This window comes from Thunnus thynnus, chromosome 9 (genome assembly GCF_963924715.1).
Source record: "Thunnus thynnus chromosome 9, fThuThy2.1, whole genome shotgun sequence".
Classification (NCBI taxonomy): domain Eukaryota; kingdom Metazoa; phylum Chordata; class Actinopteri; order Scombriformes; family Scombridae; genus Thunnus; species Thunnus thynnus.
The window spans coordinates 3,204,592-3,227,540 of record NC_089525.1 but is presented as its reverse complement, the minus strand read 5'-3'; the positions used below and the strand labels follow the sequence as shown (position 1 = coordinate 3,227,540).

The 22,949-nt window shown below is 39.2% G+C and overlaps 1 protein-coding gene, 1 long non-coding RNA gene and 1 other non-coding gene across 3 annotated transcripts; 1 reads left to right on the top strand and 2 right to left on the bottom strand.

Annotated features, from left to right (window-relative positions):
- The first annotated feature begins 312 nt into the window (after positions 1 to 312).
- On the top strand, positions 313 to 17,894 carry LOC137188860 (protein NLRC3-like). Its single transcript, XM_067598437.1, has 11 exons — positions 313 to 410; positions 1,606 to 1,719; positions 2,818 to 2,931; positions 4,030 to 4,143; positions 6,998 to 7,079; positions 7,358 to 7,586; positions 9,018 to 10,806; positions 12,789 to 12,962; positions 13,295 to 13,468; positions 16,436 to 16,479; positions 16,884 to 17,894. The coding sequence occupies exons 1-11, from the start codon at positions 313 to 315 to the stop codon at positions 17,450 to 17,452; spliced, it is 3,501 nt and encodes a 1,166-aa protein (XP_067454538.1). The 3' UTR covers positions 17,453 to 17,894.
- Positions 17,895 to 18,527: 633 nt separating this feature from the next.
- Positions 18,528 to 22,308, bottom strand: LOC137188942 (uncharacterized). The gene is made up of 5 exons (XR_010929558.1): positions 22,200 to 22,308; positions 20,813 to 20,900; positions 19,347 to 19,407; positions 19,098 to 19,162; positions 18,528 to 18,805 (listed from the first exon to the last, which is right to left on the bottom strand). It is a non-coding gene; the product is annotated as an uncharacterized lncRNA (long non-coding RNA).
- On the bottom strand, positions 20,069 to 20,267 carry LOC137190396 (small nucleolar RNA SNORA74). The gene has a single exon (XR_010930222.1). It is a non-coding gene; the product is annotated as a small nucleolar RNA SNORA74 (small nucleolar RNA).
- Positions 22,309 to 22,949: the final 641 nt, after the last annotated feature.

The following is a 22,949-nucleotide window of genomic DNA, read 5'->3' as shown; positions in this document are numbered from 1 at the left end:
ATTTATGCAGCTTTAACGAACAACTTAGTCAGTAGAAAGGTATATTTTTTTCTTCTTTGGATTCACATCTTTTCTCAGAATTCAGATTCACCCCGTCACCATTCTCTGTCCTCAGAATTATTTTTCTGGCCTCAGTTCCTTTGAAGGGATGGGGTCCTTTGGACTAGACCTAATGTGATCAACTTCCTGCTAGATAGTGTTGCTTCTGTATGACAATCTCGCTACCACGAAGCACAATTGGAATTTGGTTTCTTACTACACCAAAAGTCATTGTAAAGAATCAAACTGCATAGTGCTGTCGTGTACAGAACTATGCATCTTCACCTCACTGTAGATGACTGTGAAAGTGCACCACCGCTCAACCTTGGCCACCGACAGGTGGTTCAGTTTCTACCCGCATGCTCAGACCAGTCAGACTGCATATCTTAGATATCATATGACTAAACCTGCACATTGTCATACACTGCACAGGACTGCAGAAAAAGATAAGCAATGTCTATCATATTTTACTCCTTTCATACCTATGGGTGTATTCTTTCTGTTCATCAAGCTGCACTGAGATGAACAGAAAGCTCTTTCTCTGTACAAACCTGGTGAACACAGGAGAGCTTCCACCATGAAAAGGTACTGTAGCCAATACTTTATTCCACCTACTTCTTATTTTAAACTGATTTAACTATAATAAGAAAAAAGATAGAAGAAGACCGCATTTGCAATCAATCAGGTGAAGGAATGTGTGTACACTGTTAATGTTGGGGCTTTCTGCTGTTGCTGTGACAAACAGAGAGGAGTGAGTGTTGTTAGCAGTATTCTGTGAAACTGGCTTTGCTCAATTTCAACTTCTTTGTGTGCTTGTCCTGACAAATCTTGACAAATATTGAGTGGACTGTCATCAAATTTTGTACATACTGTCATGGTCCCCTGAGGATGAATTCTAATGACTTTGGTGATCGCCTAAGCTTGGACTTGGTCTATGGAAATACAACTTTTAAACTCAAGGCTAACAGGGTTTAAGGTGCTGACCATAAACTGCAACGTTCCTGGTTAGTTTCTGGCCAGAGACCTTTAATGTATGTGTCACAGCCCAGGCTCAGTAAGCTAGACAAAGAGGGAAACAGGATTTGAAGTATTCTAAACAATATTTTATTTAGAGGAAGGCAAAAGTTACTTTATAAATTAATCTATAGTGAATGTGTGGTGTTTCGAAGGAAAAACAAAGAAGACAAACCAATGATGAGAGAGAGACAGAATGGAGGAGCCAGCCTAAATAACCTAAATCCAGCACTGCCAGGTGCAACACTGGCCAGATTAGATGATTCCTCTCATCTCAACCTGCAGGCGACACATTCTTTATCTCTCTCTCGCCTCATTACATGTTGTTTGGGGCGCAAAAGCATGTGCCATCCATCAGTATTCTTTACAGTGGGAAGAATTCTTTGCAAAGCACATGGGGCTGGACAATATGACGCTGGATAATATGACCCTACCATAATAGATCATTTTATTCATACTACCTACTACCTGTCTTGTTGATACCTAGTTGCTATAGGTGCAACTAAATTGAGTTAATTCTCCATTCTGAAGATGTTCCTATCTGTCTTCTAGGAGTCATCAAGAGAGACCAGACTCCCCTGAACCCAGCTGTGTGTCCTTTAAGAGTGATGACTCAAAGGAACTACCTCTTATGTTCAAAGATGGAAACTATCCTCCTGACAAAAAGTAAGCTTAAACTCCAACTGAAATTAAATTGCATTTTTTGTCTACTACAGCATCCACATCTGCTCTGTAAATCACTTTTGTGCTCTCCTTTAAGAAAAAATCTGAAACTAAAAGGAAGAAATTTATATTTTAATTTTTTGGTTTCATAATGATGCCCCCTAGTTTTGCATTAATTTGATGGAATACAATTATTTATCAGTCTGCATAGCTGGAGTCCTTACTTCGATACAGCCAATCAGATCCTCTGTAAATCCATAACGTGGCATTTTATCGTAGGCAGAGCAGACGGTCACACTGAGCCTGATAGCAGCCTGCCATCTGCTGTCAATCAAACACGGACGCCATCATGCCCCTCCAGTTGGCTGCGACAAAGAGGAGCATGTCTGATATTTCCCCAGAGAGTTTTTTTTCTTCCTTTTAATAATAAAAATGTATTAACAGTACATTTAAATAACAGATTGACATTATTTTTGACTGCAAAAAGGGATAATAAAATGTGATTTCAGTTGGGCTTTAAAAAAATTTAGGAGAAATAACAGGTTAGTTGAGTCTGTGTGTTCATTTTCATTTAGACCTGCCATAGCAGCCAAAACACAGTTGTGACTCATAACATTAATGATGGCTCCATGCCCTTTGGAAAAGTGAAACAAACTCATTAGGGCTGTCCTTTTTTTGTGCTCCAAAGCTTCGGCAGCACTGAAAGTGATAGAAGCTGACACAAAGACAATGTGTGGGCAATGTTGTAAATCAACGAGCATGACAGCTGTAAGGCAATATGAGATTTTTATATGATTTTTGCATCAATGTGACGAATGTGACAAATCGCATTTTGTATCACTTTGATTTGGCAGGTTATAAATGAGTTGTTTTGGCCACAAACAGGATGGTTATTTTATCCATTAATAGTTTCTTAATTGATTTTCCAGAAAATGTATTACGTAACGATATATGTCGATATGGAGATATAGAATTACAAATACCATAATAGATCATTTTATTCATACTACCTACTACCTGTCTTGTTGATACCTAGTTGCTATGGGTGCAACTAAATTGAGTTAATTCTCCATTCTGAAGATGTTCCTATCTGTCTTCTAGGAGTCATCAAGAGAGACCAGACTCCCCTGAACCCAGCTGTGTGTCCTTTAAGAGTGATGACTCAAAGGAACTACCTCTTATGTTCAAAGATGGAAACTATCCTCCTGACAAAAAGTAAGCTTAAACTCCAACTGAAATTAAATTGCATTTTTTGTCTACTACAGCATCCACATCTGCTCTGTAAATCACTTTTGTGCTCTCCTTTAAGAAAAAATCTGAAACTAAAAGGAAGAAATTTATATTTTAATTTTTTGGTTTCATAATGATGCCCCCTAGTTTTGCATTAATTTGATGGAATACAATTATTTATCAGTCTGCATAGCTGAAGTCCTTACTTCGATACAGCCAATCAGATCTTCTGTAAATCCATAACATGGCATTTTATCGTAGGCAGAGCAGACGGTCACACTGAGCCTGATAGCAGCCTGCCATCTGCTGTCAATCAAACACGGACGCCATCATGCCCCTCCAGTTGGCTGCGACAAAGAGGAGCATGTCTGATATTTCCCCAGAGAGTTTTTTTTCTTCCTTTTAATAATAAAAATGTATTAACAGTACATTTAAATAACAGATTGACATTATTTTTGACTGCAAAAAGGGATAATAAAATGTGATTTCAGTTGGGCTTTAAAAAAATTTAGGAGAAATAACAGGTTAGTTGAGTCTGTGTGTTCATTTTCATTTAGACCTGCCATAGCAGCCAAAACACAGTTGTGACTCATAACATTAATGATGGCTCCATGCCCTTTGGAAAAGTGAAACAAACTCATTAGGGCTGTCCTTTTTTTGTGCTCCAAAGCTTCGGCAGCACTGAAAGTGATAGAAGCTGACACAAAGACAATGTGTGGGCAATGTTGTAAATCAACGAACATGACAGCTGTAAGGCAATATGAGATTTTTATATGATTTTTGCATCAATGTGACGAATGTGACAAATCGTATTTTGTATCACTTTGATTTGGCAGGTTATAAATGAGTTGTATTGGCCACAAACAGGATGGTTATTTTATCCATTAATAGTTTCTTAATTGATTTTCCAGAAAATGTATTATGTAACGATATATGTCGATATGGAGATATAGAATTACAAATACCATAATAGATCATTTTATTCATACTACCTACTACCTGTCTTGTTGATATCTAGTTGCTATGGGTGCAACTACACTGAGTTAATTCTCCATTCTGAAGATGTTCCTATCTGTCTGCTAGGATTTTTCAAGAGAGACCAGACTCCCCTGAACCCAGCTGTGTGTCCTTTAAGAGTGATGACTCAAAGGAACTACCTCTTATGTTCAAAGATGGAAACTATCCTCCTGACAAAAAGTAAGCCTAAACTCCAACTGAAATTAAATTGCATTTTTTGTCTACTACAGCATCCACCTCTGCTCTGTAAATCACTTCTGTGCTCTCCTTTAAGAAAAAATCTGAAACTAAAAGGAAGAAATTTATATTTTATATTTTTTGGTTTCATAATGGTGCCCCCTAGTTTTGCATTAATTTGATGGAATACCATTGTTTATCAGTCTACATAGCTGGAGTCTTTACTTCGATACAGCCAATCAGATCTTCCATAAAGCAATAATGTGTGGAGAGCGAAGGAGAGACCACAGAGGTAGTGGAGAAGAGCTGTTCTGCCCAATGTGTTGCTGCTCTCTTCATGCCTCTTCCTATTGGACTGCTGCCGGCAGGAAAAAAAAAAAAAAAATTCAGATGCTGATTTTAATGTTCAAATACCACAGCAACAAACAAAGCGTTGGGTACAGCCCTGCCTCTCAGTTCAGCCTGCCATTTGAGAAATGACTGCCCACACTGTGGTATTTCAGAGCCTCTGAATTCTCAGATCAGATCTCTATGTACAGGATCGATCAAGAGAGACCCGACTCCCCTGAAACCAGCTGTGTGTCCATTAAGCGTGACCAGTCACACATGTGAACATAAACACTATTCTCCTGACAAGAAGTAAGATGTTGCTAGCATTAGATGATGCATGTATTCATCTGGTTAAGTTTTGTTGGTCATGTATGTTCATTTTTCTCATAAAATTCCGACTTTATTCTTGTAATATCATGAGGCTTTAACTAAGTCGTCATACCTAAACAAAGAAAAAAGTTATATAAGTGATTTCCAAAATGATCTAACAATGACTCAGATGGTCATATTCTGGATTGCATGTTGAATTTCAACATGTTAAGGATGATGTTGTCAGTGTTAAATGTGACAGTATGAATCATGGAGCAATACCATGCAAATCTAATCAGTTTTGACTCCCAGAAAAGATACAATTTTATTTGTTCCTGCCCTACTCCAGAAATCAAAAATTATTTTGTATGAAGGTATTTAAATTGGCATTTGTGGTCTACTGAGGTGTCTGGAGATTGTTATTCCAATCATGTTTAGACTGTTGCTCTTGTCAAGCAGACTCTCATCTACACATTGTTTAACTCTACAGTTTTGTTCTATAGGGATAAAAATGTGCTTGTAAAAATGCTGCATTTTTCATATAAAGACAACATTTGTATTTTACACAAAAACATACAAAAAATGTATATTTATTGTTAGCCATGCTAGCAGCGTAACTGTATGGATGGCAAAGTTGGTCAGACTTTTGGTTACCGGTCAACACTTTGGTCCATAGGGAAATATCTCAAATACTATTTGATGGATTGCCGTAAATTTTGGTATAGATATCCATGGTCCCCAGAGAATAAATCCTAATGATTTTGGTGAACCCCTGACTTTTCATTTAGTGCCACCAGCAGGTCAGATTTTTCACTAATCCAGTAAAATATCTCAACATCTACTGGATGAATTGGCACAAAATTTGCTATAGATGTTCACATTCCCCTCAGGATAAAATGTAATAACCTTGTTGTTCCCTTATGATGGTGTTAGTGCCCTCATGTGGCTCATCAGGTTAAATTTTTTGTCTAATAGTTGCTTTATAACCAAATACCTGCATAACTAATGACATTCTTGTCAGCTTCCCATCCTTTGTTACCAAAGGACCGACTGGCTTAAAAAGTATGAGAAGAGACAAGAAAATATTGAGTGGAAAGAACTATAAATTTTATTGAGCACTATTGCCCAAATAGTTTGTGTGTATCCAGCAGCTCCTGATGATTAATTAGATGGCGATGTTCCTATCTGTCTATCAGGATCCATAAGGAGAAACCAGATTTCCCTGAACCCAGCTGTGTGTCTATGAAGAGTGACCAATCAATAGAACCTCCTTTTACCTTCAGAGATGGACATGACTTCCCTAAAATGATGTATGTATTACTACCATCAAAATTATACTGCATCCATTGTTTTTTTATTTATTATTTGTTTAGTCTTCCAATCCTTTCAGCTAATCAAAATTGGTAAAGGGCCAACGAATGTCCCAAACAGGAGGCTACAGTTACAGGAATTAAGTCAACCTGTTATGACTAAATTTCAAAAATCTGGAAAGCTGGAAGACATACTGCAAAATGAGCCAGTACTTAATGTTTTATTTCATGTGTACTTCACAGAGTCAACCAGAAGAGGTCAGAGGTTCCCACTGATCAGTTGCCCAAGCATGATCAAACAGACTTGGACTACATATTTATGGTGTGTAAATGTACACCTTTTACTTCATCTAGAAGAAATGAAATGAAATGACAGTCAATTTGATGACAGAGTCAATTCTTGTAATTGTCTGAATGCAACATCCTGTAAGGCAGTTGTCACAATATTTTTGTATCAATAGTCAATCCTTCCATTCATTTTTGAGTCATTTTTACTGGTCAGGGTTGTGGTGGCAAAAGCATGAAGTTCCATGCAGCTTCCTACAGCTAATCTTTGGGAATATCCTAGTACTCCCAGATTATGTTTCAGTTTTACCTCCAAAAGAGTTGGTAGCATTTTCCTCCCTGTTGGAGCTATTCCCGTGTTTTGTGAGTACAATGTTATCATAACAGATAGAACCAATGGCCCGAGCTATGGAAAAAAAAATAAAAGTTGTACTTTAAGGTGCTATGACTGATAAAGACATTAGACATAACCTCACCCGCAAAAAGTGATACTGGGGCACACTCCTGGAACTGGGCCTGTAAATCATATTTGTAGGTTTGGGTAGCTAATGAAAATTAGGTGGTAAAAACTTTGTACTGTCGTGTTGTCACTGTGCTCTTGCAAGCCTGTGTCCATGTTGCAGCCAAAGATTGTTTGTCAAAGAAACAAAATTGCTCTATGATTGTGAGCAGACTGTTTTTCAGTTCATCAAGGCCAACAGAGTGGTGAGTCTTCTTTAATGAAACAATCTTGGTGATCATGTTTTGTTCATTTCAGTAGGAGCAGTAGGAGTCCCTCACATACACCTTTTGCATTATAATGAAAACAATTAGAGTTTGTTAACTTTATTCATTTGTTATTTGTTATTAATTTAACTCCAGTTACTTACCAATGGATAAGTCATTTGAGTTGAGGGGTAAGTTTTAGGTGCAATACATTTTGGGCAATGATGCATGGGTCAGGTTGGGAGTCCATTGTTTAATAATACAATATTCTTTTCCAGCTGCTTGAGGAGAACATTATCACTTTTGTGAAGAATGAGCTGAAGAGGTTCAAGAAGGTTCTGAGTCCGGATGACCCAAAATGTTTGGAGAAGAAGAGGGAGGATGAGGATGTGATCGATGATAAGGAAAAAGAGCACAGGAGAAGCAGCAGAGAGGCTTTTCTGAAGATCTCACTGAACTTCCTGAGGAGAATGAATCAGGATGAGCTGGCTGACTCTCTGCAGAGCAGTAAGAGGCTTTGTAAAATAAATTTTACTATTTTACTATTTACTATTTATTTATTAAAATTTGTCCAAAGCGAAAATTGTCCATTGCATTTCCAAAATTACTTTAAGTGTTTCTATATAACTGCATGCTATACCCAGGTAGGGTTGGAGTTCAGTTGCACTCCACTAACAAATCTGCTTATCAAATCTGCTTTTTTTATAATCCTGTATCAAATCTAAACTAGTTGTTTGTTGATTGAAAAGGCATAAACACAACAGTTTTAAGTGGTAACCTAATTAATGCTGACAACTTGTATGCATAATCTGAAAATGACATTAATAGCAGAAGATATGAAAGGATTGATTGATTGTAATTGATTAAGTGTATCTGACATTTAACCCACTATATATTTATAGAGTGCATATACATTTTTGCCCAAGAAAAGTTAATTAGTATGATCAGCCTTCAAAACACACAAAAAACACAAAACAAAACAAAACAAAACAAAACAAAAAAACAAATTTAATTTGCATTAAGTGCAGAATGTGAAGCCAAGAACATGACCTTCCTTTTGTCAGTGGTAGCTACAGCCCTGAACATAAATCTCTATAGGAAAAATATAGAGAAATGACAGGAAACAAGGGAAGAGAGAGACAGGGTATGACATGCAACAAAGGTCCACTGTTGGAATTGACCATTGACATTGTGGTGATGTGGCATGCATCTTAACCAGTTGGCTACCAGGACACACCAAAGACACAAAACTTTTTGTCATTTGGCATTGTGCAAAAATACTTTTTCTCATATCATATTTTCTCATATTTCTCACACTTTTTTCACAGATTTAATGGATACTGTTTTTCTTTTTTTTTGGACTTGGTCTTGACTCGAACTTGACTTGAGTGGTCTTCACCACAGCCCTATAGAGAGTGGTGTTTCTTTTGCTAAAAGATGATCTTTGGCCAAGTGCAGACACTGGTTTGCAGAAAGCATATTAATCAAACAACAGCAAAACTGTTATTTCAGCCAAAACTGTTATTTCCACCTCTAGTCAATTACTTACAAGTTAACTTTATATTAGCTCCGGCTAATATAATGTACTGCCTTTGACATTTCTCATTTCAACTGGTAAATATGAAGTTCAGCAGCAGCTAAAATGAAAAAAAAAGCTCTTTTCTAGTAAAAATACAAGAGATTAAGATTAAAGATTTAAGAAAATAAGAGATTTGGTAGTGTCTCAGTATTGCAAATCTGGGTATTTTGCCAACCAGGAAGCAGATCTAAAATGCTAACTCTACATTCATATTGTCATTCACTCAAATGGTGAAAAAGAATGTGGTTGTAGTATGCCACACACAGTGGTGGACAGTAGCAAAATATATCAAATGATATGAAAATTATGTTGCAGTTAATGTACATCCACTCATTATCTTAATTGTTGTTCTAATTCAGAATCTCCTGAAGCGTGCCAGCATAAACTCAAATCTAATCTGAAAGAGAGGTTTCAGTGTTTGTTTGAGGGGATTGCCAAAGCTGGGAACCCAACTCTCCTGAATGAGATCTACACAGAGCTTTACATCACGAAGGGAGGGACTGGACAGATCAATAACGAACATGAGGTCAGACAGATTGAAACAGCATTCAGGAAACCAGCAAGATCAGAAACAATGATCAGATCTGAAGATATTTTCAAACCTGGAATAGATCCCCCTGTCAGAACACTGATGACAAAGGGAGTGGCTGGCATTGGGAAAACCGTCTTAACACACAAGTTTGCTCTGGACTGGGCTGAAGACAAAGCCCACCAAAATATACAGCTTACATTTCCAGTCACTTTCCGAGAGCTAAATTTGCTGAAAGGGAAAGAGTACAGCTTGGTGAAACTTATCCATCACCTCTTCACTGAAACCAAAGACGCAGGAATCTGCCGGTTTGATGAGTTCCAGGTTGTGTTCATTTTTGACGGTCTGGATGAGTGTCGACTTCCTCTGGACTTCCACAACAATGAGATCCTGACTGATGTTACAGAGTCCACCTCAGTGGATGTGCTGCTGACAAACCTCATCAGAGGGAAACTGCTTCCCTCTGCTCGCCTCTGGATAACCACACGACCTGCAGCAGCCAATCAGGTTCCTCCTGAGTGTGTTGACGTGGTGACAGAGGTCAGAGGCTTCACTGACCCACAGAAGGAGGAGTACTTCAAGAAGAGATTCAGAGATAAGCAGCAGGCCTTAAGAATCATCTCCCACATCAAGACAACACAAAGCCTCTACACCATGTGCCAAATCCCAGTCTTCTGCTGGATCACTGCTACAGTTCTGGAGGATGTGATGAAAACCAGGGAGGGCGCAGAGCTGCCTAAGACCTTGACCGAGATGTACATCCACTTCCTGGTGATTCAAACCAAACTCAGCAATGCAAAGTATCACGGAGTAGCTGAGACAGATCCACACTGGAACCCAGAGAGCAGGCAGATGATTGTGTCTCTGGGAAAACTGGCTTTTGAGCAGCTGCACAAAGGCAACCTGATCTTCTATGAATCAGACCTGACAGAGTGTGGCATCAATATCAGAGCAGCCTCAGTGTACTCAGGAGTGTTCACACAGGTCTTTAAAGAGGAGAGAGGGCTTTACCAGGACAAGGTGTTCTGCTTTGTCCATCTGAGTGTTCAGGAGTTCCTTGCTGCTCTTTATGACCATCTGACACTCATCAACTGCGGTGTCAACGTCTTGGCAGAAGAAGAATCAAAATCCCAGACATCTGAACTGTTAAGTGACAAATTTAAACTCTTCTATCAGAGTGCTGTGGAAAAGGCTTTGCAGAGTCCAAATGGTCACCTTGACTTGTTCCTCCGATTCCTTCTGGGCCTTTCTCTTGAGACTAACCAAATTCTTCTACATGGCCTGCTGACACAGACAGAAAGTAACTCACAGACCAACCAGGAAACGGCTGAGTATGTCAAGGAGAAAATTAGGGAGAGCACCACTCATGAGAGAAGAATCAATCTGTTCCACTGTCTGAATGAGCTGAAGGACCATTCTCTAGTGGAGGAGATCCAAGACCACCTGAGTTCAGGAAGTCTCTATGCAGAAGAACTTTCTCCCGCTCAGTGGTCTGCTCTGGTCTTTATCTTACTGTCCTCTGAGGAAGACCTGGACATGTTTGACCTGAGGAAATACTCTGCTTCAGAAGAAGCTGTTCTGAGACTCCTGCCAGTGGTCAAAGCCTCCAAAAACTCTGTGTATGTACACCCATACTTAAATAGATTACTGTAGATATACTTAAAACTCTATTTTGAAAAGAAATTTAAAGGATAGGTTTGGGTTTTTTCATTCTGTCTTAATACAATACTGACACACTCAATAAGTATGTGGAAATGGGCAGTATTGGGCAGTAACATCACTACAAGTAGCAGTGCTACTAGTTTAACTATATTTCTCAGTAGCATGGTAGTAGTGTTGCTGTTTTCTGAATCCAATAGTGTTTTCAGTAGCCAAGCTTTTCTATTGATCAAGTAGAGCGGTAGCTTCCACACAAGCTACATTAGCTTTTCTGAAGTTCAAGTGCAGGGGAGCCTTCTGTGCAGTTTGAAATAAAACTGCCTCAGAGCTTCAGTTTACTTGATAGAAAGATGGCAGAGGGAACATGTAACATTGAGGGTGGAGACAAATTGATCCCGAAGGAGTCGCCATAGCCATACCTTCACAAATACATTCATTTAACTGTGCAATCCAAATAAGAAGCTGCTCTCAACTTTTAAAAGACAAACTAAAAATAAACACATATATATGGGAGGGAAGAGATGGGGGGGAAATGTGGGAACAGAGTAAAGTTTTAGATTACTCTGAAATATTACCTTTCTAGTTTTTAACATTGACCAACAGAGGGTACAACAAAAATACAAGTCTCTACAAATCCGAAGTATGGTGGTTAGTCAACATTATTTGCTTGAAATTTATGTAGATATAGCTACTAGTCACTCTCATGTCATGTTGCTGTAGCTTAGCTGGCTACATTTCTCTGGGGGATAGCGTCAATGTAGCGGAGCTTCATTTAATGTAGAGTAACTGGTAGCTTGGCTCACTACACTTTCCAAGTAGCTTGCCCAACACTGGAAATGGGTCTTGTTTGCTGGAACAATTACTACTACTGGCCCTGAAGCTATTCCCCCAGAATGAGACTACACTGTAAGAAATGGGGGACAAAATCCACAGCCCTTGTTCTATGTAAAAATGCATTCCAAAGTTCAGCTGAAACCAATATGATGCTTTAGCAGTCTGTGTAAGCTAAATCGAGTCAGTATTTTCAAAATTTACAATACTTTTTAGTACTAAATTTGCTCTTTTTGTTTCCCATGAATGTTGAGTCCATTTTGACAGTGTTAGCCACAACTTGCTCCTTTCAGGGTCTCTCAAAGGAAATCTCTGGAACGCATTTGCTAATCACTCATTTCTTTCAGAACACACCAGATAAACACAGACACAAATCATATTCCATGTCGCAGAAAGGGGAGCAAATCAACGAGGTCTGGAGGACAATAAGAACAGCTGGAGATTGGATCTGAGCATAGACTGTAAAAAATAATTAATGTAGCCAACGTGACATCACCCATTGGTTTGTGGACTCTTGTTTTTAAGCCTTGAGTTTGCATTTTGACCGTTGCCATCTTGGTTTTTTGGAACCAGAAGTGACCATATTTGGATGATAGGGTGGAGGTGACCCTAGCGCTAGCTGCTAGCTTAGTAAGCACAGTGCACTTACAGTCTATGGTTAACTGTGATAATGCTAATGCTATTTTTTGCTAGCAAAAAAACGACTTAAAACCATTAACTACCAGAAGGTATCCCTCCACCACAACTCAGCTGGATACTTAATTCAGCAGAAACAAAAAGAATGAATTTGATACTCAACAGGCTGTAACTGGAAAATACCAACTCGATTCAGTTAACTGAGACTGCTGAGGCCTCATTTTAGCTTCAGCTGAACTTTGGAATGCATTTTTACACAGAATGAGGGCTGTGGATTTTCTTCCCCATTTCTTCTCAGTGTAATTGCACTCCAAGGGAGCTTCAGGGCCAGTATGGAGATTAGGAATTCTCACAGCAGCACAAGACCCCTTTCCACATATATATACACATTGGGACATCTGTATTGTATTAACACAGACTTGAAAAAACCCAAACCTATCTTTTAATGTATTTTTACACTTCATTGTGTCTTCAGACTGAGTGGCTGTAACCTATCGGAGAGAAGCTGTGAAGCTCTGGCAACAGTTCTCAGCTCAGAGTCCTCCTGTCTGATAGAGCTGGACATTAGTAACAATGACCTGCAAGATTCAGGGGTGAAGCTGCTCTCTGCTGGACTGGGGAGTCCAAACTGTAGACTGGAGACTCTAAGGTCAGGATTCATCAACATGTTCAAGAGACAACCCTTTAAATCTCTATTTTAAGTTATAGCAACATCAGTTAGGACCAACCTTCAAAGTATTTTCTGCGGTTGGTTCTGTTGCAAATCTCTGAAGCAATAGCTTCCAACAACAATGTATTACTGTATTGTGAGCATATTTAGTTATTTTATCTAATCACTGCATCTGCCATTTACATACTAAAGATTCTGTTATTGATGGAGTAAACAAATAGCTCAAATAAAAACACAAAATGTATGACTCAGTCAACTATTTCAGTTTAAGACACACATTTTCTGACTAGTGTCTCACTTTCTGTTTGCAGGCTTTCGGGCTGCCTGATCACAGATGAAGGCTGTGTATCTCTGGCATCAGCTCTGAGCTCCAACCCTTCCCATCTGAGAGAGCTGGACCTGAGCTACAATCATCTAGGAGACATGGGAGTAAAACTGCTCTCTGATAGACTGAACGATCCACACTGGAAACTTGACACTCTCAGGTATGGAGAGACCCTCTACCAAGTGTAGTCATTGTTTGGTAGATCTCTTGCAGTAGGAAACCATTTTCTCTATCATGCTGTCAACCTGTGTCATATGTATGTAACTTCACATCATGTGGGATGGAAGGGTCAAACCAGGCTTGTTGAGATACACAATTGCAGTTTTAACACCTCAGCCACAGGGGCACCCCAAGAGCTGTGCAACTTTTGTTCACACTTGTGTTTTGTGGACTCAGTATGGCTTAGGGCCTTGTCCCTGGTGTATCTTGTAGGGTGTACTGCAGGAGTATGTGGTATGGAGCTACTACTATGAGCCATTAGGCCCTTTTATAACCACAGTGAGAGCTCTGTCCACATTCTCTGCTAGAAGTTAGTCCATTCTCTGTGGGCATTGGGCTCCATCAGGTTTGTGCCATTTTACAATTCTGTTTGCGATATTAATTTCATTAATATCGCAAACAGAATTGTGATATATATATGCAATAACAAGCTGTAGCTGAAGTGTGGAAACTGTCCGGTATGTTGACATTTAAGAATGCATTTCTGCTGTTTACAGAACTATAATAACAGTCAAAAGTTTGGACACACTTTAGACACACTTTCTCATTCAAGGGAATGGAATGGTTTGTCCAAACTTTTGATTCATACTGTACAGTGCATGCTGGGGTGGTTTTACATTTCTGCCACTTGAGGCATTTCAGAACAGAAATTCAGAGCCAAATCTGAGGCCATGGTTGATTGCTCCCTTTGTGTTGAGAGTGAGTCACTGCCCCAAGCAAAGGAGTTTGACAATGTTGGGATCTTGTTCACAATTCGTTTAGTGTCAGCAGTAATGCTGTACCGAACTGGACTGCCGTAGTGAAAGAGCATAACCTAAAGGCAAAGCTCATGATTTACTGATCACCCTATATTCTAACCTTCAACCCATGGTTACGAGCTTTGGGTAATGACTGAAAGAATGCGATCGCAGATATACATGGCCAAAATTGTTTCCTTAATAGGGTGGCTAGGCTCACCCTAAATGTTAGAATGAGGAACTCTGACATCTGCTAAGAGCTCAGAGTCGAGCCATTGCGCCTGTGTATTTAAATGAGTCAGTTGAGGAGGTGGGAGCTAAGAGAAGAATGTATGGGTTATCTTGCCTAGCCCGCTGACACTGCAGTGTGGACTCAAATTGTGAAAGTGTTGGATGGATGTTTCTGGTTTTCTGTCCATACGTAAATGGATGTCTAGTACTGCTGCACTTTACAGTAAAAACTGAGCTCCTTGATTAAGGTAAAACAACTGTTTTGTTAGGATAACAACTGGTTCCCATGAGGCATGGTGATAGCCTCGAGACTCCAGGAATACACTATGTAAAATCTGAGCCTCTTATCATTTTAACCAAGACAAAACAATGATTACTTAATTGGCATTCAACAACATACAGTACATATCCCCATGTTCTTAATCATTGGTATGGCCAAAGACTTGAGGGAACTGTATGTCTAACTATAAAGCAAGGACTTTGTCTGTGTGTCTGTATGTTTGTCTGTCTGTATGTCCTATGCATAGCTCGAGAACCGTTCATTCGATCTACTTCACACTTGGTAGCCATATTGCTTATGACCCAAGGAAGTGCAGTCAGAAGCAATCAGTGAGCCACTCAGCTCTGCAGCAGTGGGGCGGAGCTTCAAGGCTCTGTGACTGTATGCCATGAGCACAGCCAGAAATCAGAGCTGCACAGTGAGTCAGAGAAAAGTATTTTCACATGGCGTGTTTGGACATGCGACACATTTAACAATAAATTAAATTTATTAATAAACTGTGAATAATCAAGTGGACAGTGAGTCGCTCAGCTCTGTGTCTGAGCAAGGAGTATACAGCGAAAACACATTTGGACAGACGAAACAATTAATAAATCAAATTAATTAAAATAACAAAAAAACTACTGAAAATACTGAGTGTGAGTGCTCATTAAATCCTCAAGTCTCTGCATGGGTTGCTTTCAACAAAAAATATTTGTCTCTGATTTTTTGTACTCCATAGTAAAACTGTAAACATGAACACAGCCAGCGATCAGAGCTGTACCTTGAGTCAGAGAAAGGTTTTTCACATGGCGTGCTCTAAAAAGAAATTTAGACAGTGAAAACACATTTTAATCAAGAATGGACACTCTTAGGCTACTTCCCATGAGCAGTTAAAAACGAGTATGTCTCATATAAGCACAAATCTTTGAAGCAAGTATATTCACTCAAATGATCTGAAATGAGCTGAAGCCACAGAAAATAAATTATCTAACAGCCCAATATGATCGATCCACTTTATTTTAGGATGCACATTTTTTAGGAGGCTCTCTGTTATGTAGGCCTATTTTATTTTTAAATGCAGACCTCATTATATTTGAAATGAGAAAAGATTCATTATTGCAGTAATTAACATCTGTGTGTAACAGAATGTTAGGTTCTTTCATATTGTTGGTGTATATATTCATTCACCTGACATCAACTTTATTAATTTTTCTATGCAATGCTGCAATACTAGAGGCCAAGCAATTGGCCTGTTCCAAACAGCATGTTCGGAACAGGCATTGCACTAGTTGTTGATAAAAACAAAACAATTTTATTGTATTAGCAAGATACTTAAATCATGCTACCCATTACACTAAAAGATACTCAGAATATGAACATAAAACCCAAGAAACACGTTTCAGCTTTTCAGTTCTTTTGAGCTATTAAGTGTGGGATTTGTTGTAATATTGAATGGTGAGCATTTGAGTTGGGAAAACGACACATAGAAACATGGTTTTATAATTAATAGATTGTTCAGAACATGACAAAAATGGATACAGATGTGACATTCTGCTTTAGGAGACAGAAATCAACATGCAACACAAATATTTTCATAAATGCAATTTAAAGTACATGTTTCACTTACTGTATAAAAGATCATATGTGGGCCTGAATTTGTGTATTTTCTTACTTTCAGGGTTGACCATGGAGAACAATGGTTGAAACCAGGCTTAAGAAAGTGTAAGTGAAGTTTTTAGTCAGATTCCAATAAAATACTTTTTTTTTTTTTACATTCCATGGAGAATGCATGAAATGCAGACCTGCAGACTGTCAAAAGAATGGTATCTCAAATTCTAATCTTTAGTTTCCACTCAACATTAGAGGAACATGCAACTGAATTTTAAGCTTGGTGACTGGATGTGTTACCAAAATGTTCTTTTGGAGTCATGTTGACTTCCCATCCCTTAAATTTTAATTTAGCTTATAGGCTAGTTCCTTTGACTTCTTTTTTTCACAGTAGGTCGGTCACCTGACACTGCAAAAAATGAACAAGACTTTTACTTCCAGCACATTTGTTGTCTAAAATAATAATAATCATCTCACTCACAACTCTGTGCTCTATTGTGTTTTGTTCTGTCCATCAGATGCCTGTGAACTCACACTGGACCCAAACACAGCAAACAGACATATCCTCCTCTCTGAAGGCAGCAGAAAGGCGTCAGCGGTGACAGAGGAGCAGCCGTATCCTCATCACCCAGACAGATTCGATTTCTTGTATGCAGTTCTGTGTGTTAATGGTCTGACTGGTAGATGTTACTGGGAGGTTGAGAGGGAGGGATGGCTGTCTATAGGAGTGACTTACAGAGGAATCGGGCGGAAAGGAAGTGATAATGACTGCAGGTTAGGAAGGAATGACAAGTCCTGGGCTCTGTTTGCCTCTGATAATCATTTCTCTGCCTGGCACAATGACAAAGACAAAACTATCAATGTCCCACCCTCCTTCCACTCGAAGAGAGTAGGAGTGTATCTGGATTGGCATGCTGGCATTCTGTCTTTCTACAGAGTCTCCTCTGACACACTGGTCCACCTCCACACCTTCCAATCCACATTCACTGAACCACTCTACCCTGGGTTTTGTTTTAGACCTGGATCCACAGTGTGTCTGTGCAAGCTGTCAGAGGAAGAGCCACCCTCTGGAAACATAACAGGCTAACAGCAGGGGTTGACAGGTGACAAAATAAAGGAAAAAACTGTGATGGGTGGTTGATGAGCATCAAAATTACACCAATCAGTCTATATCTCAGAACAACTGGGCTTATGGGAGACTTTGGAGTTCTAACTTTTAGAAGAACTCTGTTCATCCCTTGAGTAGAATCCACACACTCGAAGAATCTATGACAAATACTGAAGCTGTTCTGGAGGCTCATGGTGAAACACGGCACCAACACACATTGCTTTTTCCTATAATCACCCATTATATAACACTAGTTTTTATGTTACCCAGAAACCCAGCAACATTTGTGTTGGTGCAGTCTTCTAAATCTTTAAGTGTTATAAAGTTAAGCAGCAAAATGTCATTCACAAATCAATTCACTCCTTTTGTGTATCAATGAGATTATATTGTACTTTAAGAAAACCATGTAAACAGTTAAATTGTGATCATATTAAACAGTTTTGATGAATCAGAAGAAATAAAGACTGGCTGGTGTTTGGGGATGCATAACTTTTCATAACACTTTATATAACAAACTAAAGATTTCTTGCTTTAATCAGATTTGATTGTTGCAGGCACAAATGATTAACAAGCAAAACTGTGGGGGAAAAAAAGTCCCACAAGGAGACCCAAACCAACAATGAATTGAACTTGTATACAGCCTGCCATACTGTTGTTCAAAGACTTTTTAAAAAAAAAAAAAAAAAAAAAAGGCTGCACTGGGTGACATGTTCCTTCCTTATCATGAACACACCAATTTATTTTGAGTCAGTCCGGCTCACACACAGTCCTGCCAGAAATACTAACAAATGCACCATTTCCTCAGTTGAGTGACATTTGTTAAAAACTATTGACCAGCTGTTTTAGTAAATTAATGCGATTTTTAAAAAAAACACCTCTAATATATAATCTTTTAGATTTACATCTTCAGTAGAACCAGTGGGCTTGAGGCTCAGAGCCACACACAGTAAGGAAGTTGCAAAGTTATGAAACAAACACATTGGTCTCTTCATGGTACCTATTGATCACAAATCTGGGAGAAAAACAAAAAAAAACAATAACTAATGTATGGACATCAAGTTGCTGCAGATCCATTTTTATTCATCCATCACAGATGTTACATTCCAGTAAAGCTCAAGTGATTATTGCCTGCACACGTTAACTAAGTGATGCCTGCAGCACAAAATCCACAGAAGAGTATCAACAATTTGATTTTCAAGCCTCGACCTCAGTCAGGCTGAGCAGAAGAGGCTGAAACATGGAGGTGCAGGTAATGACCGACAGCAGCCCTGTCACATCCCGGCAGGTGGACTCCAGTTATCCAGACCAGTCAGGCAGGTTATGCTGTCAACACTTTAAAAAAAAAAAAAAAAGGACATTACTAGAGAACACAAGTTTTTAAAACAAACTGCCCTTCAAATCTTAGCTTACTAGAATTTATTACAAGAAGCATGTTGCAGGTCTTCAGTCAGCTTCTGGTAAATTGTTTTTACTTAAACCTGTGCCAAAGTCCTGCCATTTCTCTCCCAATACTACGATTCCACAGCAGAGAGGGGAGGTCTCTGACATGGCAGTACTGATTGGGGTTACAGTTTCTGCACACTACATACAGAATACATCATGTCTGTCCACAGCTGTTACATACCTAATGTCAGTCTTAGTTCCTGGCGGAGTGTAATGCCTCCTCCAGCTTGGCTGTTTCACACACTGCTGTAGAGAAATGAAGAGTCAGGAAAAGCAGAAACACTATGGTCACTGCTAAGAGTCAGCTGCTATGCTCAGGGGTTTGAGTTCACCATGGTGTTTTGTCAGCATGATGTGTTATATATTTCATCATCACAGCAAGTAACATGACTGTTAATATAGATGTTATTAGTGGTTTTGCAACACTCACTTTCAGTCAGCCTGCAGCATGACTGTCAGCTCCACAGTGAGCAGCTCATCAGTGGCTCTGCCTGCAACAGTCATGGAAAAACAAATATTTACTTCACTCAAGTTCATTCACAACAAAAATGTCTATGGTCAAATAATCAGTCATGTTGCTACCTTTTCATTGGTTCTATGATTAATCAATGATCAATTTAAACTGAGATGTCAGATGTATGGAAGTCTCATTCTTTAATATCCATGTAGCATTCTGCGATTCAAACGGGTTCTCAAACCACATCACTCACCATAAAGACACCATGAGGCCATGTTTATGAGACCCCCCTGTCCAGTTTTGAATTTTGGTGTCTCATTTATGTCAAATTCAGCTGAGCCATACAACACCTGCCATTAAGTTCAAACTTCAGTCAGACTAACTATAAACAGAGCAAATCTGCCATCTTCATTTTAACAAACGTCTAGCATCACTGACAGATTACTGAACCTTCCAAACTGCTCTGTTGTCTTCATTATAATTTCACTGTTATATTGTTAGCCAGTATACAAGCAGCCCCAGCTGACCAGTTTGTGGTCACTGTAGTCCCAAGGCATAGTTAAATAAATCCATCCTTACCAGGAAGTGTAAAGGCATCTCAAGACACTATGAACCACACTGTAACAGTGATTTCTACCACTGCACCACTACCTACAACAATGACCTTCAGAGCAACCCTGTAGGTGTCAGTATGTAGTGTGCGGCCCTGCACTAGGCCTGCCCTGCTGTTGGATCAGGACAGGCCACTCTCGTTGGGCCGCACTCTGCAGCAGCTCAGCAGCAGCAGACTCTAAAACAGAACCTGCAGAGCTGAGGCCAAGTACAGAGACACTCTACCAGCACTGTAACACTGAGTCAGACACAAACCGCCTGGACAGCTGACTGAGTGCTGGGGTGAAGGGGAGAGAACCACCATGTGGGTTCTGCTGCAGTACCTGAAGTTATGGTTGTGTAACCTGAGCAGAGCCCAATGCAAAGATCACTGAGCAAACAAGCTGATCATACATCATTTGATATAAGGGTTCAACTAACGATTTTCATTATCGATGTCTTGTTTTGTCTGAGCAACAGTCTTAAGTCCAGATATTCAGTTTACTATCATGTATGACAGAAAAGTATCAAATCCTCACATTTGAGAACCAGAACATTTGTCCGTTTTGCTAATTTCTTTTTCACTGAAAAGGATTTGATTATCAAAACGGTAACCGATTACTTTTCTGTCATTTAATCATTGCAGCTCTGCTTGGATACAACCATCACTGGTACTCCCAACAAATGGTAGTTCAGGGATTTATTATTAATACCACACTGAAAAATACTGAAATGTATAGTTGGGTGTTGATTATTAACATAGTCCCTACACAAATATCTGACCATCAGAGGTAAAACAATGTTCCTGATGGGCATTTGAAAGCTGCACTATCTATCTGTGTATTTACCTTTAGTCCAAAGAAAAGGCAGGAGGTTGGTGGCTCTATCCCATAGCTGATGCTCTGCCACGTTAGTTCATCAGGGGACCCAGCATCTCTGAAAGAAACAATATGAACGTCACAACATGCCACACTGGAACCACTAAGTGTTTCTTCTATCATAAAAATTGGTGGGCAGGCAGTACAGTGGGCAAAAATGAAATCATACAGTTTAATTTCCTCCAGACTAAATAACTACAGCGGCCTCTTATCTGGCCTAAATCAGAAATCAATTCCTAGACTACGAATTGTACAAAATGCAGCAGCCAAACTTCTAAAACAGACCAAGAAAAGAGATTATTCCTTTTTAAAGTCCTTACAGTGGCTGCCAGCTAGCTTTAATTAACTTTAAGAACCTACTCTTTCGTTTAAATCACTCCAAGGCCCCAGATTATTTCTTTGAGTTACTCTCCTTGTCAACCTGCACACCCTTTAAGGGTTGTCAGGCAGGACAGTCTGCAAGAGGGGGCAGAGCTTTCATAGAATGACCTGCCTGAGAATCTCAGACTTGCTAAGTCACCATCTTCTTTAAAGTCCACCCAACTAAAATATATGTTTCTCGTGTTCTTTCAGTTGGATGTTTGAGCTTCACTGTGTGGAATGATGTATGTGTAGAGTTTGCTTTCATATTCATCTGCTGAAAGTGGCAAGTTTCTCTGTGCTCATTTCTACTAGCAGGACACAAATTAGCACTAGCCAAATGCTGGTAAAATATGCAATTGGTTTAACGTTACAAAATTGATTTACGTATATTTTTATGCTATATAGCCTATGAGGGAATATATGTGTACTTGGTATTTTATTCTGTCATGTTCTTTTTATGTCTCCCCCTTGTAAAGCACTTTGTAAATGCTCATGTTAACCGGCGCTGTTGAACACTTTACGCAGCGAGCAGCATTTCAGCAGCGTGTCCAGTTGACTCAGACAGTGCAACACCGGCCTCAGCCACCAACTCCATTCAAAACCCGGAGAATTAACGACAATTAGTTCTTTCCCGCCTGTTTCATTGCTGCGTTCAAACTTTAATATTAAAACTTGAAGCCAACCGAGGTCCATTTGTATAACTCACGCACTCCTGAGGTTTTATTTAACCAGGTGCTCCCACCAAACCAGACAAAAGTTAGGCTTGTACTGTACCGTTAATTAACGATACTATAACGCTCATTCCTACACTTTGCGAAAAAACGAGTAACGTTAACGTTAACAGTTAAAACCGCCATTTTCCAAAAATAACTTCGGTTCATTCCATTGATAAGTAACGAGACACTATATTAGTTTCTTGAGACATTATTGTCTAATACAATAAGCTATATTTATTTTTACACTAGTATTTGTTAAAAACAACTGAAGTACTTACCACATTTAAGGGGATCTTGGTATCACGCTTTTCACACATGGCTGTTCCGGACTGAGAGGAGGCGCGAGAGTCACGCACAACTTTATAAGGTACAGTTTGTCGCGATGCATTGTGGGAAGGGAAGCTCTCCCAAAGATCGTCACACAGACAGATGGCCCACTAGTTTATTTTCCCCTGAACAAAGACACATACAGTATTATGGGGTGGCCCTGCTCACCAGCCACACTCCCTCCATGCGAAATCTACATTTGGACACTAACGTTGGGTGCACTAATAGCTATTTTTTATTCTATAAAATGTTTTGAAAATATTATAACCTATTTGTTCAACAACTTCTTAATGTAAATATTGTCACTAACATACGAGTTAGCCTACTGTTATTCACACAGTTACACCAACAGAAAGTGCAGTGGTTTTATATTAAAAATATGCATATAAAATATATAATTAATATCATAAGAGGTGTAACTCTTCCACCGAGAGATGTTTTCTTTTAGAATTTTACACCAGTATAGACTGGATAGGCTATCATAAGTATTATATATAGGCTAACCTTTATTTTTAACCAGGTAGTCTCATCAAGCTCAAGATCTCTTTTGCAAGAGAGACCTGAGTACAGAGATACACACATAGCCAGACAAGCAAAAGCACATAGGCCTACAGCATCAGAAACAGTCAGATATCATTAAATAGATTTGAGGTTAAAACTTTAAAATTGGCCAGTGGGATGAGACAGATGGATTAACTGTG

What these genes read in the sequence shown, in the direction of transcription:
- LOC137188860 (XM_067598437.1), top strand. Translation starts at nt 313, where the DNA reads ATGCATCTTCACCTCACTGTAGATGACTGTGAAAGTGCACCACCGCTC. An exon ending in TCATCAAGGCCAACAGAGTG is followed by an intron (nt 7,080 to 7,357) that starts GTGAGTCTTCTT and finishes ATTCTTTTCCAG; the next exon opens with CTGCTTGAGGAGAACATTAT. An exon ending in GGCTGACTCTCTGCAGAGCA is followed by an intron (nt 7,587 to 9,017) that starts GTAAGAGGCTTT and finishes GTTCTAATTCAG; the next exon opens with AATCTCCTGAAGCGTGCCAG.